Below are 27,568 nucleotides of genomic sequence, written 5' to 3'. Positions count from 1 at the left end.
CTGGGGAGCATTTACTGTAACCAGCCTATATAGATTATACAGCTTAAACAGGAAACATGAATGGGAACACACAGGGATCATTAAAGTAAGAGAGATTACAGTGCATACCAAGATATAATATGCAATTTTTCCTCTCACTCTGTAAGTAAAGGAAATAGGACAAGCAGTAACTTTTTCTGGTATGTACGATCCCCCATGCACTACACAGTTGCTTTCATAGCATGTATGCATAGATAGTCTCTATCCAACTTCTCGTATAATAACTTTTATGCACACTACGCATAATGATTTTCTGTGCGGGCAACCACATTGAAAAACCTATTTACACTCCTGTCAGGGCCACATACAGCAACACCAACTCTATCACACAGCAATGACCCCTGCCCAGCTATCAGTCAGAAGTACTGTCAGAGTTATTACCTACACCAAGCACCACCAATACCTTGTGGTAGAGTTTTCAGTGAAACACAACAGCAGTGGGCTATTAGACATTTCCAGGTGTTCATTTATTTCCTCAGCTGACATAAAAACAAAACTTAGTTCCCTAAAAATAAATTTGTGCATTGCTGTTGTAATTTCCTGGTCGGTAAATGTCGACTGAACTGTACATTGTGATCAAGTATCAAGAGCATATCTCATAGCGACACCTGACAGGTTTTTTTTCCTTTTTTGGGGGAAGGGGGGGGGTTGAATAAGTTAGAATCGATAAACAGAAACATGAAGCAGTATTTTTTATATCACACTTACTACATTTTCAGAGAATGTATTAATGCAAATTTTTCCTTACCTCAAACCAACAGCTATGTCCCCATTTGGCAAGGAAGTTGCACACCATGCACTCTGACAAGGTAGATTAATTGTCTGAAGACAATCATCTTCATCCCATAATTTAAGGCATGCATCTTCACCACAGGACATAAATATGTTCTCGCCATATGAAAACAATGCAACACTGAAATTAAAGGGTAAAAACATATCAGTACATGAAGGGATAATGTTCAGATTAACATCATATCATAGATTTGAATCCCTCGTGCACATCCATCAAGAATGGTAGCATTTACAAATTTATGAGCACAAGTAATCTGTAATCAATTTGAGTTACAGGACAGCTATCAGCACTGAGTTCGTGACAGCTATTTTCTGATTTATCCATGAGGGGTAGGCAAATGGAAACCTAACATCCGGCACAATGTCACCATGGAATCATTCTACGCAAAGGTAGTCACCACAGGCATTAAGACATTTATCCCACAGGGAGACAAGATGACCAATTCCTGTTTCTTAGAACAGAGTCAGCCACTGACAGATCCAAAACTGCACCCACTCTTGCACTTCCCTGTCCGGCTGAAACCAATGCCCATACATCTGTCTTCAGGTTGTCAAAGATGTGAAAATAGCACTTTGAATGGTCCAGGCAATACGGAGGATGTTTTATTGTTTCCCAACCAAATTGCTGAAGCCTATCTTTTGTCCAATTGGCAGTGTGGGACCCAGCATTATCATGCATCATCAGGATGTTTCTGTCCAACAGCATTCCTGGGTGTTTTGACTTTATGGCACATCACAGTGATGTGCACTGACTGTCGTTCCACGCTCAAGAAACTCAATGAGTTGAGGGCTCCTGTAGCCGAAGGAGGTGGTCATCATGACTTTACTGTAACCTGTGTAAACAGCTTTGGATTTCTTTGGCAGGGGAGATGTTGGCTGTTTCTACTGTTTGCCCTTGGGCTGTCCAAATGCTGTCTGATGGAATAATCCTGTTGCATGATAACACCTGAAATTTGGCATCTTATTGAATGCTGCATATCGTACAGTAACCTGCCACAACATTTCCACACATTTAAAAACTAAAGCAGACCTAACCAGCATTCGACAAGAAAATATTCTTATTTACCAAGTTTTAAATTATTACTCCTGTCAACATTCAGTTGTGGTGTCATACACAATCATTAACCTAGCTCAAGGGTGATGTGTCACCTTCCCTCTCACTCCACTTGAGTAATGGCTGTCTGATGCTTCCAAACTATGGGGGAGGGCACATCACACTCCTGAAGTTTGGAGTGATAGGATGGCTAATTTAAGGCAGAGACCCAGTTCCACAGGGTACAATGTAGTGTCTAACCCAGGGTGGGTAGCTCAGCCTGACTGGACATACTTTATGCCTGTATTGAGATAAGTGGAAAGTTACAAAAGTACTGTTTCCCCACACACACACACACACACACACACACACACACACACACGGTATGGACCTTTGAATAAGAATCCAAAGGTAAAATTTCACCTCAATCTCCAGGAAGGGACTACCTTGGTTAAACCATAAAACATTACCAAATTGGCTATCTGTTAATCCAATAAAGGTACACAAATGTGAAATTCAAAAATTTACCAAGGAGCAGATAGCCTCAGATCACAATCTACTTGTCAGAGAGTTTGGAAAGGGTTTGAAAAGATACATACTAAATTTTGAAACATTTATAGAAATATAGAACACTTAAGGAAGTAGAAGACTCTTTGGTAGGAAAATTCAGGGAGAATAAGTGAGGTAACACCAACACAGACAGGAAAACTTTCAACATAATTTCAACGAGACAAGTACTGCAGCGAGAGAAAAAGGAAAGAGAGGCTATCACATGAAATTGCCTATAATACAGAGAAAAGAAGGAATTGGTAAAATGTAAGTACATGAAAGGGAAAAAGAATACTCAACAATTTTTAATAATTTAGTAAGAAGGAAGGCAGCTGGAGCCACACACAAGTAGATCAAGGAGTAACGTAATGCTATTGAATGGTTAGAGAGACAACAGGTAATACTGAATGAATACAGGTACAATCAGGTTTATGTGTAAGAAAGAGGGATGACAGACTGGCACAGATAGACTCCGGATGGTGAATGACTCTCACACAGTACAGGAGAGGTGCAAGGAATACATTGAGTAGTTTTATGGGGGCGGGGGGAAGTAGACAGAAAACAGAACAACCTGAACTGGAAGTAAAAACTATAGTGAATGAACAAAAAAAGGATTTCAACATTCTAAAGAATCAACTGGCAGTGACTTAAGGAGAAGAAAAATGGAAAGGCTACATGGATGGTCCAGCTTCTAACGGAAGTATTAAAAAGTTTACATGGATATAGAAAGGAAGAACTATTACGAATGTACAGGGAAAATACTCAATGACAGAGTGGTCTAACTTCTTGGAATCAATCACGGTAGAGACTTTTTATTAAGTGTAATGCACTACTGTGTTACTGAGAGTGATGAACTGACTCATATACAGCAAGCTGAACAGAATTATTACAGGAGAGCAGCATCTATATTACTAAAAGGCTATCACAGAACTTAGTACCAATTGCAGTGAAGTGGCAACAAATATTCCAATATTTCGGTTAATTATTGATCGAATTTAAAAATTTTAAATGCTGTCATAATCTACTCATTAATCTTATGTTGAAAGTTTAACATAGTAAGAAAAGCATTTCAGTTAGAAGCTGTGTGTCTTGAGGCAGCAGAACTGACAGTGCACAAATACATGAACTTACTTCATTCAGTGTTTGAAAATGAGAGCAATTAGTGATGCCCAACAAACTTTACACATAATTTCAAAACTTTAAGAAAATATTTCTCACTGATACCCCCAAAAAATGATGAAAGGAGGAAAGTTGATCACTTATTACATTTTCACTGTTCTTGCATTCAAACTTCAGCATAAGGCATGAGGTTTTAATTTATTACCTCTTTACTACTAACTCTATTCACAACACAGTTTTCAGACAGTATTCACATATACCACTGAATGTACCTGCAAAATGATATTGTACTACATGCAGTTCAGGAGATATGATCTCAACCACTGATAGTATGAAAAACTAGCTTTTCCTTAAAATGGTGTGCAAATTACCCAGTTTACATTCACTCAGTGTTTCATAATAAGGGCACCTGCGGACTTCCAACAAACTTTAAGCAAAAGTTCAAACCTTTCTTAAACTACTACTCACTCATATGCTTCAAGGCAAGTATTTAACATAGAAATGCATTTGTGAAGTAATGACACATCTGAAGCTGTTTTATACATGGGAGTTCAGCACCTTAAGAATCGAGGGTTTATTGGTGATTTCAGAATAGTGGTGGGCACAAGAGATGGTATATTCTAAGACAGAGGTACAATGAAAAGAATGGGCATACTTATGTTGCCATTATTGATTTGGAAGATTTTGACAGAGTAATGTGGGAGAAAATAGTGCTTATCCTATGGAAACATGGCATCGACTAGAGAGAAAAAGTTCTTAAATAGTTATAGCTTATGCCAAAAGCCGGAGTAAAAGTTAATGGAGAACTAATGGAAAAGGAATAGAAGTCTGGCAGAGATGCAGCCTTTAACCTATGCTATTTAATGTCCACCTGGTAGTGCATGGATGAAATGATAGGAATGTGTATAGGAGGCAAAAGAATGGGAGGTTTGTCATATTTACCTGATTACAAGACAAGGTTTTTATCCAAATTCGTGATTCTAAAAATACAGGGTCATATTTGCAGATTTAACTGTTACTGCTGAAGTCTACATTTTTATGTTGATTAGTAGAGTATATAGGGGGTAGTCCTAGATTTAACAGGGCCATCTTAAGTTTAGAGATGAAGCTTTTGCTATCGAGGTCACATGCAGATTTATCTTTACGAATATGGAAGGGCAGGGCTCAGCAAACAATACTCGCATTCCAACAGGCTCGATATTTCCAAACATGTCAAAGTGCTTGATACAGAATTTATGTTGCTTGAAAAATCATATGACACTGACTTGCGTGGCACTAGTGCAAGAGATACAAGAGAAACTATGAACTAGCCACTACAACAGTCTATTGCTCTGATTAAAAATTGACAATTTTGTGAACAAACAAAGGAGGAAATAGCATTAAATTCTATCATCTTACAAACTTTTGTTGTATTTGAACAGGTTTGCAATAAGTGTTCTCATACATGTACGGATACTGTACGAAAACATTAATGCCACTTTTTAAGTGAAGGTAACATTCAAAAATAGAAATGTTGTCCTTTAAGAAACACTAGTTGATTCTGAACCCAGACCAATATTTTATTTGGCTTCGAGAGACCATAATGAATTAGTAAATGTTCATGTATTAGAATACAGGGTAAAAACATTATCAACCTTAGAGCATGATGGTGGTATACAGTTGAAACAGGAAGGAAAATTAATTCACAATGAAATGTCTAACACAGTACATAAATCATATCAAACTGACTGTAATTGTATCAGAGAATAAATTACAACCACAAAATCCCTTTTTAGTTACTTAAGCTCAGCACTACAGAAGGGTTGGAAGGGGAGTAGTGTCACCAGCAGCTAGGATGATTGCAGGGAGGGGAGTGATAAGCGAGCAGTAAATTACGTTGTGTTGCCAACCGTGGGAATCTATACCATGTACTTTGGCTTTTTATGAACATCTACCACATTTAAACAGCAGTTTGCCTGAAACCATTTGTAGTCAGAATCGAACTGACTAAAATTCGACAAATACTCAACAATAGTACTCATTTCTGCAGGAGACACTAAATCTAGGTAGAGGCTAGTGGTTTACTTATGTGTTTTTTGCTTCAATATTGTTGATGCTTGCTGAAACCTGTGACAAGAATGAAAGGAGGTGTGTCAGCTGCTTCTACACAGCTAATGAAAGAGCGACGAACTTGCTAAAAGTTTGGAAGCAAGAGACATTGTAACACTCTCACATCAGTACAGAAGCAAAATCCAATACATATTCAGAAAAAAAAGCTGTGATCTCAGGTCCAACCATAATGACAACCTCAAATATAGAAACATATTTGGAAGAAACATACAAATATTTCTGACAATGACGATATATATTTCACAGCTGTGCATCATTGTGGTGGTGGAGGAGGAGGAGGAGGAGGAGGAGGAGGAGGAGTGGATTAGCACGAAAAACAGGTAAAAAATTGTCCAAAAATTGATACAAATTATTTATTTTATTTCTCCTAATATTATTAAAATGAGGACAATTAATAAATGGCATAAGTTTAGAATAGGTACATTTTAACTTTCTGACAGATACTTTACGTCAATAACATGATTTGTAATTTTGAGTAGTCAGATTCTGTTAAAAATAAATTTTTGTCAAGGAACTTCTTAAAAGGGGGGGGTGTGGGGGGTGTGGCTTCTCTTACATTCAAGGTTGTCTTATACTATACTCAAGTAAATGCAGTATACTTTGATGACATGGTGCTGTGATCATTATCTAAGAATGTGCTTCATGAAATAGAGGAAGCCCTAAATATCAAATATGAAGAATCGGGAAGGAAAATAAGTAAAAAACAGACCAAAAGCATAATACTGGGAAGAAACAGAGAGAAGGCCAAAATCACAATACAATAGGTTTCAAAATTCAAATTCCTGAGAAATATTACAACAGAGTGCATAAAATATGACTGGCGTAAGCTCAAGAATAGCAACAGCTCAGAAAGCATTCAATAATAAAAAAATGAATCATTTTACAGGTCAACGAACAAAAACCTGAGAAAATGATTAGCCAAATGCTATGGCTGTAGCATAGTTTTAAACGGAACATAGATCTGGATAGAAAGAAAAGATGAGGAAATAAGACTGGAGGCACCGGAGATGTGGGTATGAAGGAATCTAGAGGGTGTGTACTGGGAAAACAGGTTGAAGAATGAATTAGTGTTGGACTTGGGGAAAACAGAAGCCTCTTAGGTATCACATATAAAAAAAGAAAAATTGTCTGCACATCTTGAGAAGACAGTGCTTCCTCCAGCAAGGAAATGAAGGACTGTAAATGGAAAGAAATGGAAAGGAAAAACACTGCCAAGGAAGAAAGAATGTGAAACTGAAAATAAAAGCACAAGATAGAGAGAGGTGGCTAAGTACCATGCCTGGACCTGCCGCAAGACAGAACTACTGATGATTACTAAAAACAGCTGTTTTTTGGGTGAAGCATCAGGGTATAAAACACAAGCCTCTCTAGTTTGGTTACCATTGTGTGCCAGGAATTGTTTCCAGACTTCCAGATACCACTGATACATTCTTTTATTCACAAACTTGCAGGATGTAATTCAGAACATGCACACACCCAAAAATCATTCAACAAGAATCACTTTACTAACAACACAACAGTGACTCATAACACTATAAGAGATACTGGCTGATGCCAACGTTAGACAGTACCAGAAATATTCTAAGATGAAACACAAACACATTATCAGTGACCTACACATAAAGAAACGTAATTTATTACATATAAATAGGCACAGGAGTTACTACTGTTCAGCCAATCAATTAATTAATGTAAATAGTAAAAACTATGAAATACCTGCGAGCAACCATCATAAATCACCTAAAATGGAATGACCACATATAACCACATATCAGAAAAGCAAACACCAGAACAAAGTTCACTAGACAAACCTAAACGAAATGTCATTCATCCACAAAACATTCATTCAATCAATTCCTGAGCATTACAAAACATTCATTCAACCAGTTCTTGAGTATTGTTCAAAAGGCAGAAACTCTTATAGGGACAACTAACGGAAGACACACAGAGAAGATCCAATAAAGAGTGGCACATTTCTTCACGAATCTATTTAGTAAGTGCGAGAGCATTACAGAGATGAACATCAAATTCCAGTGGCTGACACTACAAGAGTGGTATTGTGCATCACAGAGAGGTTAATTTTCCTCTACATCTACAATCCACAAGCCACCTTAGAGTGTGTGGCAGAGGGTACTTTGTGTACCAGTATCACTTCCCCTTTTCCTCTCTCCAACTACAATGGTGGATACAGGACCGGCAACACTTTATCTTGTCACATAAATCCCAGTACTGCCTAAAGTATCATGGTGGATGTATTTGTGCATGCAGGTGCCAAGAAGAATGAACATCACCAGATTGCATTCGTCGTCATCGTATGGGATCAGCACCTGGTGCAGTGATAGGGAGTGCCACATGACCAACTATTTGCACAGCTGATAATCTGAACAGTTGCCACCACATACACGACACGTTAACGCAGGTGGTTGTGACCTATCTTCGTTTTCTATATGACATGATTCAACAAGGCTACATACTGCCTGGGCTACCATGACCTACCTTAATAAGGAGTGTATTAAACTGTTGCCCTGGTCACCCAAGTTATCCCAATGTCTCATTCATTGAAAACATCTGTTTGTTGTGGGGTACTGACACCACCACTCACCAGTTACTAAAACTGATGAATTCTGTCAGAGTTCGAGCAGCACAGTATGACACATTTCTGTCAACCAAGCACAGTTCAACTCAATGCCCAGATAAGTTAGCCATTGTTGCTGCCAGAGAACACAGATCTGTGTACTAAATTTCATATCCCCCATATAACCTACAAGTTCAATCATCAAGAAGCTGAAACTTTTGAGATAGAAAACACACACACACACACACACACACACACACACACACACACACACGTCCACAGTTTGAGGGGAATGGGTTATCTTTGTTGATTCCATAGTTCTGATCCTGTTGGAATTGTTACAGATATTCCACATATAAAAGTCTCAAGGGAGACAAAGTAATAATGTTTTGAAATATTCAATTAACTGTCACTGGAATACAATGTACTGTAAATGGCAACACAGATGCTGTAGAGTTTAATGTATTAAATAAACTAATATGAGCTGATATTCGAAGGTGTAATGAGAATATCACAGGAGGAACACTGAAGAACAGCCACATGAAGTATTAACACACACACACACACACACACACACATATTCTGGTTAGCAATCACATCCCATGAGCCAAAATGTCAGATGGCACTGACACAACAGCACCAATAACCATAGCTTGACACTGCCATTGCTAGTATAACTACTGCATCTGCTGTACAATAAACTTACCTGTAAATATAGTTCTCATGGCCATACCATGTTCCTAGGCATGACATCTCCTCTAAATCCCAAATTTTTACACATGAATCATTGGAACATGAAAGAACCTTTGCTTCAGAGTGTACAGCTAAACCTCTAACACAATCCGTATGACCTGGAAAAAAAAAAAAAAAAAAAAAAAAAAAAAAAAAAAAAAAAAAAAAAAAAAAACCTTTTGTTATATAAAAGTTATGTATGACATCTAGGAATTTTGTTACTGAAATACGATAATTTTCAAATGTCCCTAGATATAATTAATATTATGGATAAATGTTGTACAAATAAAATGGATAATTCTCACAGGCCCATGAAAAATCTCCAGTACCTACCACTTTCATTAAAGTCTAGTTAAATTATAAATACATAAAAGCATAAAATGGACAACTACATATTTCAAATACTTTGTTGACATATCACTGTATATGGTCATCACACCCTTGCTCAATATCAGTGCATAAATTTTGTGAACAGAACAAACATTTCCTCACACACAATGTCCATTACCATCAATGATTACAAGGGCAACGATGGTTTCCCTCTCAGATCGGAGATGTGATAGGAGTCCACGTCTCTTAATCAAGCCACAACACTGCCTGTTCTACTGCTGTCTCAGGATGACAACATGGAAAAAAATGCCTTTCAACATTGACTAGTCCACAATGACAAGCGAAGGATAAAAATAAGGAACAATTCATATACTGATTATATCCTTGTCAGGCCTGCAGCCAGACCACACAGTCATCTTTACAATATTCAGCAGTCTATTTGGCCACTGGCTTCAGGTGATAAATCTCATCACAATTGATTCCTGCCATGCCCTTTTAGACACCTCTGAGAAACAGAGCACCTGTGAGAGAAACTATCACTGCAGCCCCATAACATCAAGAGGGGGTGCAGCATCCCAGTGGTGAAAACGGGTAGAAACTACACAGTACTGCCTCTGCCTGACAAGTGAAAGACCATTTTTTTATTTTAGATAAAAACAGGGTGATGTTCAAAACGGCTACCATTTGTGTCAGGAATCAGTCCTAATGACATTCAGCAAACAGCATTCTCACCTGGACAAATAAATATTGAGTCAAGATGATCATGATCAGACTACACACCCAACGAGTATATAATTAACTCGCTTTGAAAGTATTATGAAGTTCTCTGACAGTTTTTTTAAGTAATACCTTTTATGCATATGTATACTTATCATGACAGGTTGAATAAAACTGATTTGTACAGAACACATTTATTATAAGTCACACTTATCACTTAAATATAATAAATAATTACATGTGTGATCAAAGACTTATTTTAAATTTTAATGATGTAATCAATACTCCCTCTGTAGCTGTTTGATGTGATGTCAAGCAAAAGTGTGAGGAAGGAACTCAGAGCAAGAAGTGGAGACACTGTTGTTGGCAGACATGAGAGCAACAAGTTCGTATACCAGTAGTGTGAGATTAGCAAGTTGCCCTCATGGCCATCAATGACAGAGTCTCCGCATCTTGCTCTCGAAGCCGCTTCCTCGCATCGCTGCATGACATTACACGCGACAGCTACAGAGTGTGTATTCGCTACACTTAAAATATCTATTTGACCACATATGTAACTATTTATTATACTTAAGTGGAAGTTGTGACTCATGCTGTCACAATAGTATGATTACCAAATGCAATTTTAACAAATCATAAAGTACTGAGAACAAGGTTAAGACAGAAGAGGGTGAGAAAGGTAGCTCATCCAGGACAAACCTGCACAGCAAACCCATTCTCCCAACCCACACCAACACAAATTACACTTGTCCTACACCTGCTAGAGACTGAGTTCATTCCACAAAGCATCATTTCATTGTTGGAAGGTAACAGTGGGAGAGGGGGATTTTATGAGTGGTAATAAAAATTTGTAACAGTCCTTCCATTTCCCCTGAAAGGGAAAAAAAACAATGGAACATTAAACACTAATATCCCATCAACCAAATGACCATTGGACAGGATTTGTGATTGGTGTAAAGAATGGCAGCTAACTCTAAATATAGATAAATGTAAATTAATGCATATGAATAGGAAAAAGAATCCTGTAATGTTTGAATACTCCATTAGTAGTGTAGCGCTTGACACAGTCACGTCGATTAAATATTTGGGTGTAACATTGCAGAGCGATATGAAGTGGGACACGCATGTAATGGCAGTTGTGGGGAAGGCAGATACGTCTTCGGTTCATTGGTAGAATTTTGGGAAGATGTGGTTCATCTGTAAAGGATGATCGCTTATAAAACACTAATACAACTTATTCTTGAGTACTGCTCGAGCGTTTGGGATCCCTATCAGGTCGGATTGAGGGAGGACATAGAAGCAATTCAGAGGCGGGCTGCTAGAATTGTTACTGGTAGGTTTGATCATCACATGAGTGTTGCAGAAATGCTTCAGGAACTCTGGTGGGAGTATCTGGAGGAAAGGAGGCGTTCTTTTCATGAATCGCTACTGAGGAAATTTAGAAAACCTGCATTTGAGGCTGACTGCAGTACAATTTTACTGCCGCCAAATTATATTTCACGGAAAGACCACAAAGATAAGAGAAATTAGGGCTCGTACAGAGGCATATAGGCAGTCATTTTTCCCTTGTTCTGTTTGTGAGTGGAACAGGGAGAAAAGATGCTAGTTGTGGTACAAGGTACCCTCCGCCATGCACCGTATGGTGGATTGCGGAGTATGTATGTAGATGTAGGTTAAACATGTAGGACAAGCTCAAATAGGGGAAAGGATGATAGAGGCAACCATGTGTCCTTTTCAAAGCAAACATCCCAGCATTTGTCCAAATGATTAAGGGAAACCATGCAAAACCAAAAGTTGGACAGCCAGAGAGGGATATGAATCACAATCCTTCCAAGAGGCTATATGGTATTTTAGCACTTACACGCTGCACTTGTCCCATTGCTGTCTAAAATATAGAGCAGAGTCTAGGCAAGTTGAGGGTTGCTACTGAATCAGCAAATAAAACACATATTGTTAAAATGTTTACTCAAGGTGATACTCTACAATTTTCACAAATTAGCAGACCATTTCATCAGAGAGGATAGTAGTGTGTGGTTGGCAGGAAATTCTTCATGTCTAGGTTCTTGATTTTCAGCTTCTTGTTTGTCACTTCTAACCATTTGCCTTTCCAATGGCACATAATTCTTTTACTTGCTAGCTAGATGGCAGAATGCTATGAGATGGGACACCAAATCATTGTTGTTCTACGTGAAACACTCTTGCTTCTTTGTTGCATCACTTTATGTGAACATGTCCTCGTAACCACCAGATTACATTCTTTTGCTTTAAATCTGTATCCGCTGCATGTGTCGTGGACTATGAGTAACATTTATTCTGCTCAATACACTATTTGGACCTACTGCTTTTAGAACACAGAAACACAGCAGATGAGAAATTTTATGCTGCAACAGCTTCTCATCCACTCCAGTGCCCAATGAACAACACAAAATAATGTGCCTTAATTTGTTAGCTGTTCATGAAGGTAACATCTGAACTATGTAGCAACCCAGGGTACCCCCTTTCTTAGACTCAGCAGTAGATATGGTGATAAAATCATGAAATTCCCATAAAATTGAAGAAAATCACTTAAAAATGTATTCTGGAGCTCAATATTTCTTGTAGTTATTCAGCCTCAAACTTACATCGTGTGTTTAATGCAGCCAGGGCACCAGTCCACCCCACCCCTCCCTCACCTTATGCTCCCTGGCTCACCATCTTGAAGCCACAGACCAAGACCATAAGATATTCCTTAGAAAAGATTCCACAAAATTTTGTCGCATATGGTGACTTTCTAAACAACCACTCAAAGTTTGGTTAGTTGACCAGATCAAACCACAATGACCATGGCAGTACTAATACTTTCAGGTTGTGTCTAGCTAGAAGGCATCACAATGTGTGGAGCAGTGATTCACTATCATCTGTACAGTCTGACGAGTACCTGTTGACAAGCTGGTTGACAGTATTTACAATTTTGATCCCTACATAAATAGTGCCAAAGTCCCTGCAGGATCTCTCTCACCGTTTATAGAAATGCAAAACACAAATCCCTTACTAATTTGCTGGGTTATTTCACAATTTGCAGTTATTTTATGTGCTTTGTCATTAGATCTTTCATCAACGGTAACCAGAGTAACTTCTTGACAAAGATTATGTCTAGTAATGATACAAAATCATTATAATTTTAAATAGTTTACCCCACTCCCCCAATTTGAATCTTTGAATTGTTAAAAACATTATGTGAACAGTTAAAGCATAAATATTTTTTTGCGGTGAAAACCTACACCCATTAATTGTCAAAAATCTCCCAGGCTTTGAAACAGTTTGGAGAAGGATGTTAAATCTCCAAGTAGTGGTGTATGCATTTATGAGATTAGAAAAACACAACTGACTCCTATGTATGGCCACCTCCAATAGTACAAGGGCTATACATAAATTTATCTCCAACTGGCTGTTAAAGAGTTATAGATTATATTCAATCTGTACTTTTATGTTGATATTACTTCTCCGCATAAGCATTCATGCACTGAACCCCACAACATATGACAGGCATTGAAGCCTCCCCATAGGAGAAATGGTTGGAAGAGTTGTTCTGTAGGACCTGTTAGGGCCTCAGAGTCAATCGCATCATCTGTAGGTAAATATAGCGAGCAAATAGTAATCCTCCGACATACATGAACTTCAGCTGTAACCGCTTGCAGGTCAGTAGCTAGGGGGAGAGCACAGGAGTGGTGCATGTTATTGACAAAGTGACCCCTTCCTTGGCACTTTCGCCAGTCAGGTCATCCTTGTGATAGAGAGCATAGCCCCTTATGAGAGGGTTACCAGATGCTTTAAAATGTGCTTCCTGCAAACCCAAGCATTCCTGTACCAGCACTTTCAGTTCCCCCAAATGTGTCCCGAACCCATTAATGTTCCACTGCAGTATGGAAGCCATTTTAATGGTGAGGTTTAACTCTGTCTTTGCCCTTCTTGCTCCACCGTGGTGATGAGACGGGAATGGAGGGAGGGGGTGGAGTCACCTGAGGGACTCACTGGTTCCCTCAAGCAAATCTCGACATCCATACCAGCCATAGTATGATGATCATCAGATCCATCAGACAGCAACAAGGTCACATGGACCAATGGCTTCAGAGCAGACCACTGGCCATTTGGCATTCGTCCCCAGCTTGGATTTTGGGGGACGATGACAAGGCTGGAGGAACAGAAACACTCTGCTGGATCTCTTCAGATGTCTGTCATGAGGGTTTACCATCTACACTGAAATTATGTTCGCCAACTTTCAATGGTTCAGCTATAGGGTGACTGGGCTGTGGGACCAGAGGTGCAGGTAGATGCTCAGCAGTCATAGTCATGGTGCTAACACTGACCTTCTAGCCAGGATTCTTCAATGCCACAGCAAAAGACTTGATGAAACTTGGTCACTGTGTGACCTCAAATTCCTTCTTTGCATCAGAGTACGAGACACACTGTGTGACTAATTCCCTGCATCTTATTTTCTTCAGCAAAGACAGGACAATCCTCCAAACAGGATGGGCCTGAGAGAAATTAACACACCTGGATGGCACAGTGCTTTGAAAGCCCTGTATGTGCACCTCACTGCCACATCATCCACACATAGCCCAACCGTCACAACCCATAGTGGTGTGACCGCAGTGTTGGCACTTGAAACAGCACATTACATTTGGGACGTACAGTCTTACCTTAAGCCGGAGAAATCCTGCTGCAAATACTCTGACAACTTCAGCAGACTGAACGTCAGAATAAATGATGCTGACTTTTGGAGCTCCCATCAACCTTTTTCATAAAGTTTTGGACTTCAGTCACCCATGCACTTTCCCATTCCTGTTGCAGTTCTTTGTATCCATACGCGTAATGTCCCAGCATGTGACAATACCTTTAACACTATTCAACTCAGTGTGCAGCACCCTGATGATGGGATATTCTATAAGTAGCTTGGCATTCAACAGCTTCTGTACTTGGAGAGCCCTCATAGCCTCCAGCAGAAGAGTAACATTCCACAGTCTCTTCATATATCTACATTGATACTCTGTAAATAACATTTAAGTGCCTGGCAGAGCGTTCACCGAACCACCTTCACAATTCTCTATTACTGCAATCTCTTATACCGCACGGAAAGAATGAACACCTATATCTTTCTGTGCGAGCTGCGATTTCCCTTATTTTATCATGGTGATCGTTTCTCCCTATGTAGGTCGGTGTCAACAAAATATTTTTGCATTCGCAGGAGAAAGTTGGTGATTGGAATTTCATGAGAAGATTCCATCGCAACGAAAAATGCCTTTCTTTTAATGATGTCCAGCCCAAATCCTGTATCATTTCAGTGACACTCTCGCCCATATTTCGTGATAATACAAAATGCGCTGCCTTTCTTTGAACTTTTTCGATGTACTCCACCAGCCCTATCTGGTAAGGATCCCACACCGAGCAGCAGTATTCTAAAAGAGGATGGACAAGTGTAATGTAGGCAGTCTCCTTTTCTAAGTGTCCTGCCAATAAAATGTAGTCTTTGGTTAGCCTTCCCCACAACATTTTCTGTGTGTTCCTTCCAATTTAAGTTGTTCGTAATTGTAGTACCTACGTATTTAGTTGAATTTATGGCTTTTAGATTATACTGATTTATCGCGTAACTGAAGTTTAACGGGTTCCTTTTAGCACTCATGTGGATGACCTCACACTTTTCATTATTTAGGGTCAACTGCCAATTTTCGCACCATTCAGATGTCTCTTCTAAATCGTTTTGCAATTTGTTTTTATCTTCTGATGACTTTATTAGTTGATAAATGACAGCATCATCTGTAAACAACTGAAGACAGCTGCTCAGATTGTCTCCCAAACCGTTTATATAAATAAGGAACAGCAAAGGACCTATAACACTACCTTGGGCAACACCAGAAATCACTTTATGACTACGAACTGTGACCTCTCTGACAGGAAATCACAAATCCAGTCACATAACTGAGACGATATTCCATAAGCACACAATTCCACTACAAGCCACTTGTGTGGTACAGTGTCAAAAGACTTCCGGAAATCCAGAAATATGGAATCTATCTGAAATCCCTTGTCAATAGCACTTGACACTTCATGTGAATAAAGAGCTAGTTGTGTTTCAGAGGAACAATGTTTTCTAAACCCATGTTGACTGTGTGTCAATAGTTTCCTTAGAGGTAATTCATAATGTTCGAACACAATATATGTTCCAAACTCCTGCTGCATATCGACATTAACAATATGGGCCTGTAATTTAATGGATTACTCTTACTACCTTTCTTGAATATTTGTGTTACCTGTGCAACTTTCCAGTTTTTGGGTACAGATCTTTCGCCGAGCAAACGGTTGTATATGATTGTTAAGTATGGAGGTAATGCATCAGCATACTCCGAAAAGAACCTAATTGGTATACCGTCTGGAACAGAAGACTTGCTTTTATTGATTTAAGTTGCTTCACTACTCTAAGGGTATTTACTTCTATGTTACTGATGTTGACAGCTGTTCTCGATTCCAATTCTTTTGTGAAGGCATTTCGGAAGGCTGTGTTTAGTAACTCTACTTTGGTAGCACTGTCTTCAATAGTATCTCCATTGCTGTCGCACAGAGAAGGCATTGATTGTTTCTTGCCGCTAACATACTTCACATACGACCAAAATCTCTTTGGATTTTCTGCCAGGTTTCGAGACAAAGTTTCGTTGAGGAAACTGTTATAAGCATCTTGCATTTAAGTCTGCGCTAAATTTTGAGCTTCTGTAAAAGACCACCAATCTTGGGGATTTTGAATCTGTTTAAATTTGGCATGTTTGTTTCGTTGTTTCTGCAAAAGTTTTCTAATCAGTTTTGTGTACCAAGGAGGATCAGCTCCATCGTTTGTTAATTTATTTGGTATAAATCTCTCAATTGCTGCCGATACTATTTCTTTGAATTCAAGCCACATCTGGTCTACACTTACATTTTTAATTTGTAACGAGTGGAGATTGTCTCGCAGGAAGGCGTCAAGTGAATTTTTATCTGCTTTTTGGAATAGGTATATTTTTCGCTTATTTTTGAAGGATTTGGGGATTACAATATTCAATCTCGATACGACAACCCTGTGTTCACTAATCCCCGTATCAGTTTTGATGCTCATTATTAACGCTAAGAGGTCAAGAGTGTTTTCACAACTGTTTACTATTCGCATGGGATTATGTACTAACTGCTCAAAATAATTTTCAGAGAATGCGTTTACCACAATTTCGCATGATATTTTATGCATACCTCCAAAATTAAACATGTCAACATATCGAGGGTAAATTAAAGTCTCCACCAACTATTATTGTATGAGTTTGGTACATGCTTGAAATCAAACTCAAGTTTTCTTTGAACCTTTCAGCAACTGTATCATCTGAATTAGGAGGTCGGTAAAAGGATCCTATTATTATTTTACTCCAGTTGCCAACAATAACCTCTGCCCATACTAACCCACAGCAAGTACCTACTTCAATTTCGCGACAAGTTGAACAACTACTAACAGCAACAAACACGCCACCGCCAACCATGTTTAGCCTATGCTTTCGGAAGACCATTAGATTCTTCGCAAAAATTTGGATGAGCTTATCTCCGGGCTTGGCCAGGTTTCAGATCTGAGTTGTCCTGCAAGTCTGTCGAGACCTTTACAGATATAGAATGGTAACAATTTTTCAAAAGAACTGTCCACAAGTTTCATTACAACAAAAATGTTATCCATCACAGGATGTGGTATGTTACTATGCTTACTGTTGTTGACAGATGACCCAGGTGGACTGGCCACATAAAGTCTCTTAAGAATTGAGGCGTTAGTACTGCCCAGTGCCCCACCCAAACCACTGGGAGTAGAAACATGAGATTTAGGCGTAATGGTGTTCCCATAAGCAGTTAGGGAAGAAAATCCACCCAGACAGAGAGAGAAAGCCTTATACAACTGAGGTGTGGCAGGTTCCCCAGAGGTTGCCGGCAATCACTGTTCCACCTCAACCGCCATGCATCTCATCAGCACACCACACACATTGAGACTAAGGGTTGTTTGTTTGTTTGTTTGTTATTATAGAGATTTGTATCATCCTCAAGATTCAGGTGGTCAAGCCAAGATCCCCATTCCCTGTGACACACCATGTTTCACTGCCGCGCCACACACTGCCACGCCACACAGTGGTTGCTGAAGCATTCCCAGAGGTTATCGTGACAGAGCACTGGCAATGCATACCAGTTCAGAGCTCAGGAACCCCAGGATCGCCAAGCCCGTTCCCAGCAAATGAATGCTGAGCCCCTGAGAGCATTAATAAATCACTTATTTCACTTAAACTGTGATTTCAACATACATGCTGCAATAACATCATGTCTCTTCAATAGAGAGCCAATTCGGGAAAGAAATTACATCAAGTCATATGGTCAAAGACGTTGATATACAGACAGAAACACTCAGATAATGTTGAGCTACATAGCCTATCATTTGAATGCTTTGCAATACACCCCTAAATTGATTTAAACAATATTTCTGTATACAAAAATGAAGTGATGAATATTATTACAAAACCAGTCTCCCGACGGAAATTCGAGATCTTTTCTCAATTTCATCAAATTTGGGGCTTTTTCTCAGTTTTTAAGGTTTCATGGTTTGGTTGCCTCCCTTCTTTGTTGTATCTGATGTATTTTGCCAACTCTTCACAAATGCTACGTAACAAGTTTTGTAAGTGCTCCCGATGTTTTCTACTGTATTTCTGTTTTTATACATGATAACGAGGGAAAAATCAAGTGCACTCTCACACATTTTATAGTTGAAAATTAATTTTATCCTCTACATTTCATTTTATTTTTAGTGTGTTTCTTGTCTTATTAATCTATTTTAGAAATGCATCATAACACTGTGTGATTACTTTTTACACTTTTCTCAATAGCATTTTTACGCAACTATGATCACCATATTGTTGTTGTGGTCTTCAGTCCTGAGACTGGTTTGATGCAGCTCTCCATGAAACACTATCCTGTGCAAGCTGCTTCATCTCCCAGTACCTACTGCAACCCACATCCTTCTGAATCTGCTTGGTGTGTTCATCTCTTGGTCTCCCTCTACGATTTTTACCCTCCACGCTGCCCTCCAATACTAAACTGGTGATCCCTTGATGCCTCAGAACATGTCCTACCAACCGATCCCTTCTTCTAGTCAAGTTGTGCCACAAACTTCTCTTCTCCATTCACCACATTAGGACTTGATAAAAACATGTATCCTGCATTTACAAGGTAGTGCCTTGTAATGTACTGCTCAACACTGTTTTGCTGTAATGCTGCCTGTATCATTTTGGAGCATTTTGGGTTTTCTATGTTTTTTCATCAGTTGCAACATATATGCAAACAAAAGATTACTGTTGCCATGTTCTGTATGAGTACTTAAGTCAGTGTGAGATCTTTTGAACAGATAACAGATGCATTTTTATGCTAGTCTGTTCAACGTACATTTTCCTATCCTGTCCCCCAGTACCTTATGACTACATCGTCACACAAGAAGCTGTATTTTATGAACAGATGTGAAAAGATGTTATGATATGAAGCTTACAGTTGTTATCACAGGAATGAGCTATCACTGGTAAGTGCACAGGCAGTCTGACTTGTGAATATATTTTTACACCAACAGCCTTATTTCTCATGCACACAGTGTGTTACAGTGTTGACTTAACAATTAATGTGAAGAATGTTAACATTGGTATTCAGTTCACATAATTTACATCACTTCAAGAAGTACAGAGCTTCACACTCATTTAATGTTAATGTATTTCTACAGCGAAATGGCTTAGTTTTGACTACGATATTTATATATGTCAGAGGATTTTAAAGTCCGACACGTGCTGAACCAAAACTTAAGTAATATATTATTTTCACCATTGTTGTACTGTACTACTGCCTATATGACATGTTTATGCAGTCCTGTACATACGAGGATCATTGCAAAAGTCATGGCATCTATTTTTTGTCTCAAAAATGGTAACAAATTAAAAAATTATGAACAATTCAAATGGAATGTTAGTTCATAAGTAAACAGTACATGTACAGAGATGGATGAATGCACACGCAGCCATAAAGATAAAGAACAAGAAAAAAGATGAAAAAAGGTTGTCACTCTAAATGTGTTTTACTGTCAGCTGCAATACACAATAGTACATTACAGACTACACGCAATCCGTGGTATCAGGAGCCTCCCAAGAATCTAGAGTAAAGTGACACTAGATGGCAGTCCTTTCCAGGAAAACTAAGTGTGAAGAGAGACCACAATGTAAGTTGAGCAGCCATTCAGGTGCTAATCCCCCGTACTACTGTCACTCTTTCCTACAATGACATCTATGGTGAGCTACTCGGGACGAATGTCCTGAACATCTACACAATGTATTAATTCTTCAGGACAACGCGAGAGCCCATACGGCAGCATGTGTGCAGAATCTGCTCATGTGATGGTGACAGAAGTACTGGACCATCCACCACATTCGCCAGACTTATCACCTTGTGATTACAGCCTCATAGCAGAACTGAAAGACCCACTGTGTGGAACATGATATCAAACACAAAGACACTGCCACAGCAGTGACGCGCGAGATTTGATGACTCGCTCATGGTGAAGCCATGGATATTCGGCACCTTCCAGTGTTGGCAGTGTGTGATGGATTCGTTGGGAGATTATTTCAAAGGACTCAAATGATGATGTTTGGTTTGTGGGGCACTCAACTGTGTGGGTGCTAATGACCACACATAGCCCCAATTTCTACACAGTCCAATCTAGCCACTGTCACAAATGACGGATGATGATGAAATGATAAGGACAACACAAACACCCTGTCCCCGGGCAGAGAAAATCCTCATGCCCGCAGAGAATCGAACTTGGGACCCCGTGTTCCAGAGGTAGCAACATGAGCCACTAGACCACAAGCTGCGGACTTGAGGGACTCAAAGATGTCACAGGTCTGTGTTCCTACCATGTACTATGGTGTAGCGTTGCAACTGACAGCACAAACGTCTGAAACAACAAAATTTGTTTCGTCTTTTTCTCATGCATTATCTTTATGACAGTGTGTATGTTAATTCACCTCCCTAAATGTAACGTTTACATATGAACTAACCTACCATTTGCATAGTTCAGAATTTTTTAATTTCATATCACTTTTGAGACAAAAATTAGTTGCTATTACTTTTGCAATGACCTTCTTACACTCTGTGCTTCATTTTTATATTCTTTTAACTTTTGCAGCACTACTTGAAAATGACCCGAAAGCTGAAACTCCAATTATGTAATCAATAATTCTCACAGTCAATGGCAAATATGATGCCATTTAAAAAAAATTCATAACTATGCTTCATGAAAATTCTCAACTGTGTTTCATGAAAAGAGAATTGCCTTCTGTCCAGGAATTCCTATGAGAGTTCATGAAGCATGTCTGTAATACTTGTGTGTGGACTGAACCTACTGGTAACAAATATAGCAGCAAGCCTGTGAACTGCTTCAATATATTCATTTATTTCAACCTGGTGGGAGTCCCTGACACTCAACAATTTGTCACATTAGTGTGCTGTACGTGGTATCCTTCATAGGTAAGCTAAATTTTCCATTTTTCTCCCAATAAACCAAAGCTGGCCATTTACTTTCCCTACTACTGACCCTAGGTGCTCATTCCATTTCATACTGCTTCAGAATGTTATGCCTTGATATTTAATTGAGGTGACTGTGTCACGCAGCATCCCACTACTACTGCATTCCATCATTGCAGGAGTGTTTTTCTACTCACCTGCATTAACTTACATTTTTCTACATTTACAGCAAGCTGTCATTCTCACTCCAAACAAATTCTGTATAAGTCACCCTGCAGGTCCCAATAGTCACTCAACGACACCTGTACACTACAGCATTGCTGTCCACCCTATCCGTTAAGCTCATTTATGTATGTAGAGAACAAACTTCACAGCTGAAGTTAAAATTTAAACACCTCTTTTGCACTTAATTTATTTACACAGCCAGTTTTGGTGTTCCAATTACACCACCTTCAGGTCCCTGCATAAAAAACAACAATGACAACATACTCAAGATAATATACATACTAATAAAAGAAAGGTAAAAAATTGAGAGATTAATAATACCCAAGGGAATTGACAGTAAATATTTGCCAACAGCCAAACTGTACAGGATGTTACATCAACGTTAGTAAACCATTCAGAAGGAACTAGATAACAGTTATAAAATTTTACAAATATTAACTGGAAAAATAGAACACCATACAACAGTAAAAACTAATCTCTGTATGGGAAGTCAGAAACATGTCAACCTCAGATACCTGAGGTATGTCATACTTAATAAATAAAAAACTAAAATGTAAAACAAATATCACACTTTGTCTGTACCAGATTCTCTAACAATAGGTGACACCATCCTCTGACCTGTTGCTTGCAAGGACTACTTTTCATATAGATGCACATTTTGTTCATTTTCTTGCTTTCTGATTTCATTCAATATATGCTTTCATATGTTTACCATCCTGCACAGATATTCCTGTGCACTTTTTTACAGTTACTTCAGGGATCTGCACTCTACCATTCACCCATGTATCCATAGATTATCCACTTATTGATCTATTTTGGTTGTGCCTAACCCTCATATTACATATTGATACTGTTTTCTGCAAAGCAGTAATTTGTTACAGTGTGTTATATTAGTTTTACATTTTAGTTTTTTATTAAGTATGAGACACCTTAGATATCTGAGGCTGACATTACTGACTTCAATACATAGATTAGTTTTACTGTTGTGTGACTTCATATTTCTCAGTTAATATTCATAAAATTTTATAGATATTCTCTTTTTACTGTGAATGATTCACAAACATTGATGTTAGCACACTGTATGCCCCCATGAACCATGGACCTTGCCGTTGGTGGGAAGGCTTGCGTGCCTCAGCGATACAGATGGCCGTACCGTAGGTGCAACCACAACGGAGGGGTACCTGTTGAGAGGCCAGACAAACGTGTGGTTCCTGAAGAGGGGCAGCAGCCTTTTCAGTAGTTGCAGGGACAACAGTCTGGATGATTGACTGACCTGGCCTTGCAACATTAACCAAAATGGCCTTGCTGTGCTGGTACTGCGAACGGCTGAAAGCAAGGGGGAAACTACGGCCATAATTTTTCCCGAGGGCATGTAGCATTACTGTATGGATAAATGATGATGACGTCCTCTTGGGTAAAATATTCCGGAGGTAAAATAGTCCCCATTCAGATCTCCGGGCGGGGACTACTCAAGAGTACGTCGTTATCAGGAAAAAGAAAACTGGCGTTCTACGGATCAGAGTGTGAAACGTCAGATCCCTTAACCGGGCAGGTAGATTAGAAAATTTAAAAAGGGAAATGGATAGGTTAAAGTTAGATATAGTGGGAATTAGTGAAGTTCAATGGCAGGAGGAACAAGACTTTTGGTCAGATGAATACAGGGTTATAAACACAAAATTAAATAGGGGTAATGCAGGAGAAGGTTTAATAATGAATAGGAAAATAGGAATGCGGGTAAGCTATTACAAACAGCATAGTGAACGCATTATTGTGGCCAAGATAGACACGAAGCCCACTCCTACTACAGTAGTACTTGTTTATATGCCAACTAGCTCTGCAGATGATGAAGAAATGTATGAGGAGATAAAAGAAATTATTCAGGTAGTGAAGGGAGACGAAAATTTAATAGTCATGGGTGATTGGAATTCGAGAGTAGGAAAAGGGAGAGAAGGAAACGTAGTAGGTGAATATGGATTGGGGCTAAGAAATGAAAGAGGAAGCTGCCTGGTAGAGTTTTGCACAGAGCATAAGTTAATCATAGCTAACACTTGGTTCAAGAATCATGAAAGAAGGTTGTATGCATGGAAGAATCCTGGAGATACTAGAAGGTATCAGATAGATTATATAATGGTAAAACAGAGATTTAAGAACAAGGTTTTAAATTGTGAGACATTTCCAGGGGCAGATGTGGACTCTGACCACAATCTATTGGTTATGAACTGTAGATTAAAACTGAAGAAACTGCAAAAAGGTGGGAATTTAAGGAGATGGGACCTGGATAAGCTGAAAGAACCAGAGGTTGTACAGAGTTTTAGGGAGAGCATAAGGGAACAATTGACAGGAATGGGGGAAAGAAGTACAGTAGAAGAAGAACGGGTAGCTCTGAGGGATGAAGTAGTGAAGGCAGCAGAGGATCAAGTAGGGTAACAGAAGAAATATTGAACTTAATTGATGAAAGGAGGAAATATAAAAATGCAGTAAATGAAGCAGGCAAAAAGGAATACAGACGTCTCAAAAATGAGATCGACAGGAAGCGCAAAATGGCTAAGCAGGGATGGCTAGAGGACAAATGTAAGGATGTAGAGGCTTATCTCACAAGGGGTAAGATAGATGATACTGCCTACAGGAAAATTAAAGAGACCTTTGGAGAATAGAGAACCACTTGCATGAATATCAAGAGCCCAGGTGGAAACTCAGTTCTAAGCAAAGAATGGAAAGCAGAAAGGTGGAAGGAGTATATAGAGGGTCTATACAAGGGCGATGTACTTGAGGACAATATTATGGAAATGGAAGAGGATGAAGATAAAATGGGAGATACTATACTGCGGGTTGAGTTTGACAGAGCACTGAAAGACCTGAGTCGAAACAAGGCCCCGGGAGTAAACAACATTCCATTAGAACTACTGACTGCCTTGGGAGAGCCAGTCCTGACAAAACTCTACCATCTGGTGAGCAAGATGTATGAGACAGGCGAAATACCCTCAGACTTCAAGAAGAATATAATAATTCCAATCCCAAAGAAAGCAGGCGTTGCCAGATGTGAAAAATACCGAACTATCCGTTTAATGAGTCACAGCTGCAAAATACTAACGCAAATTCTTTACAGACGAATGGAAAAACTGGTAGAAGCCGACCTCGGGGAAGATCAGTTTGGATTCCGTAGAAATGTTGGAACACGTGAGGCAATACTGACCTTACGACTTATCTTAGAACTGAAGGTGGCAGGGGTAAAATACAGGGAGCGAAAGGCTATTTACAATTTGTACAGAAACCAGTTGGCAGTTATAAGAGTCGAGGGGCATGAAAGGGAAGCAGTGGTTGGGAAGGGAGTGAGACAGGGTTGTAGCCTCTCCCCGATGTTATTCAATCTGTATATTAAGCAAGCAGTAAAGGAAACAAATGAAAAATTCGGAGTAGGTATTAAAATCCATGGAGAAGAATTAAAAACTTTAAGGTTCGCCGATGACATTGTAATTCTATCAGAGACAGCAAAGAACTTGGAAGAGCAGTTGAACGGAATGGACAGGGTCTTGAAAGGAGTATACAAGATGAACATCAACAAAAGCAAAACGAGGATAATGGAATGTAGTCGAATTAAGCCGGGTGATGCTGAGGGAATTAGATTAGGAAATGAGACGCTTAAAGTAGTAAAGGAGTTTTTCTATTTGGGGAGCAAAATAACTGACGATGGTCGAAGCAGAGAAGATATAAAATGTAGACTGGCAATGGCAAGGAAAGCGTTTCTGAAGAAGAGAAATTTGTTAACATCGAGTATCGATTTAAGTGTCAGGAAGTCGTTTCTGAAAGTATTTGTATGGAGTGTAGCCATGTATGGAAGTGAAACATGGACAATAAATAGTTTGGACAATAAGAGAATAGAAGCTTTCGAAATGTGGTGCTACAGAAGAATGCTGAAGATTAGATGGGTAGATCACATAACTAATGATGAAGTATTGAATAGAATTGGGGAGAAGAGGAGAATGTGGCACAATTTGACAAAAAGAAGGGACCGGTTAGTAGGACATGTTCTGAGGCAACAAGGGATCACAAACTTAGCATTGGAGGGCAGCGTGGAGGGTAAAAATCGTAGAGGGAGGCCAAGAGATGAATACACTAAGCAGATTCAGAAGGATGTGGGTTGCAGTAAGTACTGGGAGATGAAGAAGCTTGCACAAGATAGGGTAGCATGGAGAGCTGCATCACCAGTCTCAGGACTGAAGACCACCACCACCACCACCACCACCACCACCACCACCACCACAACATGCTTTGGCTGCTGCCAAATATTTATACTAAATTCCCTTGGATATTACTTATCAATTTTAATACTGTCCTTTTACTAGCATGTTTATTAACTTGATTACATTGTAATTTTTTTTTTTTCTCTACACAGGGGCTTAAAGATGATGTAATGGAGTAATGAAACTGGTTGCTTATAAATTAAATGAAAAAAGAGATGAATGCCTGTATTTTAATTTTCATATCATTTTTAACAGCTGAAGTCCTTGTAACCATCTATTACATACATGGACATACTGGAAGGATATTGCCAAAACATGCATTGTGGAAGAATGTAGGGGACAATGTGAGAAGGGGGTATAACAAGGATAGCTAAATGTGTGTCTAGGCCCGTAAAAATAACTGATTTAGAGCAGAGAGAAACATGAAGGATTAGTAGTAGTAGTAGTAGTAGTAGTAGGAGGAGGAGGAGGAGGAGGTTAGTGTTTAACATACCATCAACAACGAGGTCATTAGATATGAAGCATAAGCGGAAATACGAAAGCATCCGATCCCACCCATCTGCTTTGACCCATGACGTCACAAATATGGCGGAAACTACCATAAACCACGATTCCATTATGGCACATACAAAGTCATTACATACACATTATGAGGACGAAAATACATCAAAAAAACAAACACACACTTTCCACAAAAAGCTTAATGACACTAATGGGACAAGTGCGGGAAATGAGGTGTTTTTGGGTGGGGGCAAACCAAATATAAACAAATTTAGACACCCACCCCCATACAAAACCACACAAAACGACGAAAAAAACCATCACAAAACCCCCCAAATACCACTAAACACAATATCATCTGGAATCGGACACTTCCCTTGACCTATATAGCTCAACAGCAGCTCCCGATCCCATAAATTAGGATCAAACACTTCCATTGGCCTATATAGCTCAGAAACATCTCCTGATACTAATACCAACATACACAGCCAGACATAGGGATCAAACACTTCCCTTGACCTGCACACTGTTAATTTTATCCGTCATATCCATCCCTGAATAAAAACAACAACCAATTAATTTTACTAAAATTACCACACGATGTACAGCAAACAACACTAAATTAACCTTCACACAAAATCATTAACTCACTGAAACGAATTCCACTACAAAAACAGCCAACCTCTACCAATTCTGGATAATGAGCAAAAGCAAACTGAGCCCATCACACCACACAAACGAAAACCCTGGACATACCACCAGAGGGCACAACAAACCACGACACGACGACATCTACAAACACGTCACACTCACAAACCAAACTCCGCGCCATCATGACGTCACACACGACAACACCCTTACGTCACGGGTTAAAGCCGCCGCGTGGGATCGGACGCTTCGGTCGACCCGCATAAGCTCAGATTCGGGAAGGAAAAGGAAGGAAATCAGCCATTCCCTTTATCACCATCCCGACATTTGATTTAAATGATTTAGGAAAGTCATGAAAACCCTAAATCACGACAGGCGGAT

At 39.2% G+C, this 27,568-nt stretch overlaps 1 protein-coding gene across 1 annotated transcript in view; it reads right to left on the bottom strand.

Annotated features, from left to right (window-relative positions):
- LOC126183759 (phospholipase A-2-activating protein) overlaps positions 1 to 27,568 on the bottom strand; it is a 118,451-nt gene that overhangs the window by 80,186 nt on the left and 10,697 nt on the right. The window contains exons 4-5 of the mRNA XM_049925987.1: positions 8,923 to 9,067; positions 788 to 952 (exon numbers count right to left, since the gene is read on the bottom strand). Coding sequence (XP_049781944.1) covers positions 788 to 952; positions 8,923 to 9,067 — 310 coding nt within the window. The remainder of the gene's footprint in view (positions 1 to 787; positions 953 to 8,922; positions 9,068 to 27,568) is intronic.

Source organism: Schistocerca cancellata, chromosome 4, assembly GCF_023864275.1.
Source record: "Schistocerca cancellata isolate TAMUIC-IGC-003103 chromosome 4, iqSchCanc2.1, whole genome shotgun sequence".
Classification (NCBI taxonomy): Eukaryota; Metazoa; Arthropoda; class Insecta; order Orthoptera; family Acrididae; genus Schistocerca; species Schistocerca cancellata.
Note: the sequence above shows the minus strand (reverse complement) of the source record. Positions and strands in the feature narration are given on the sequence as shown.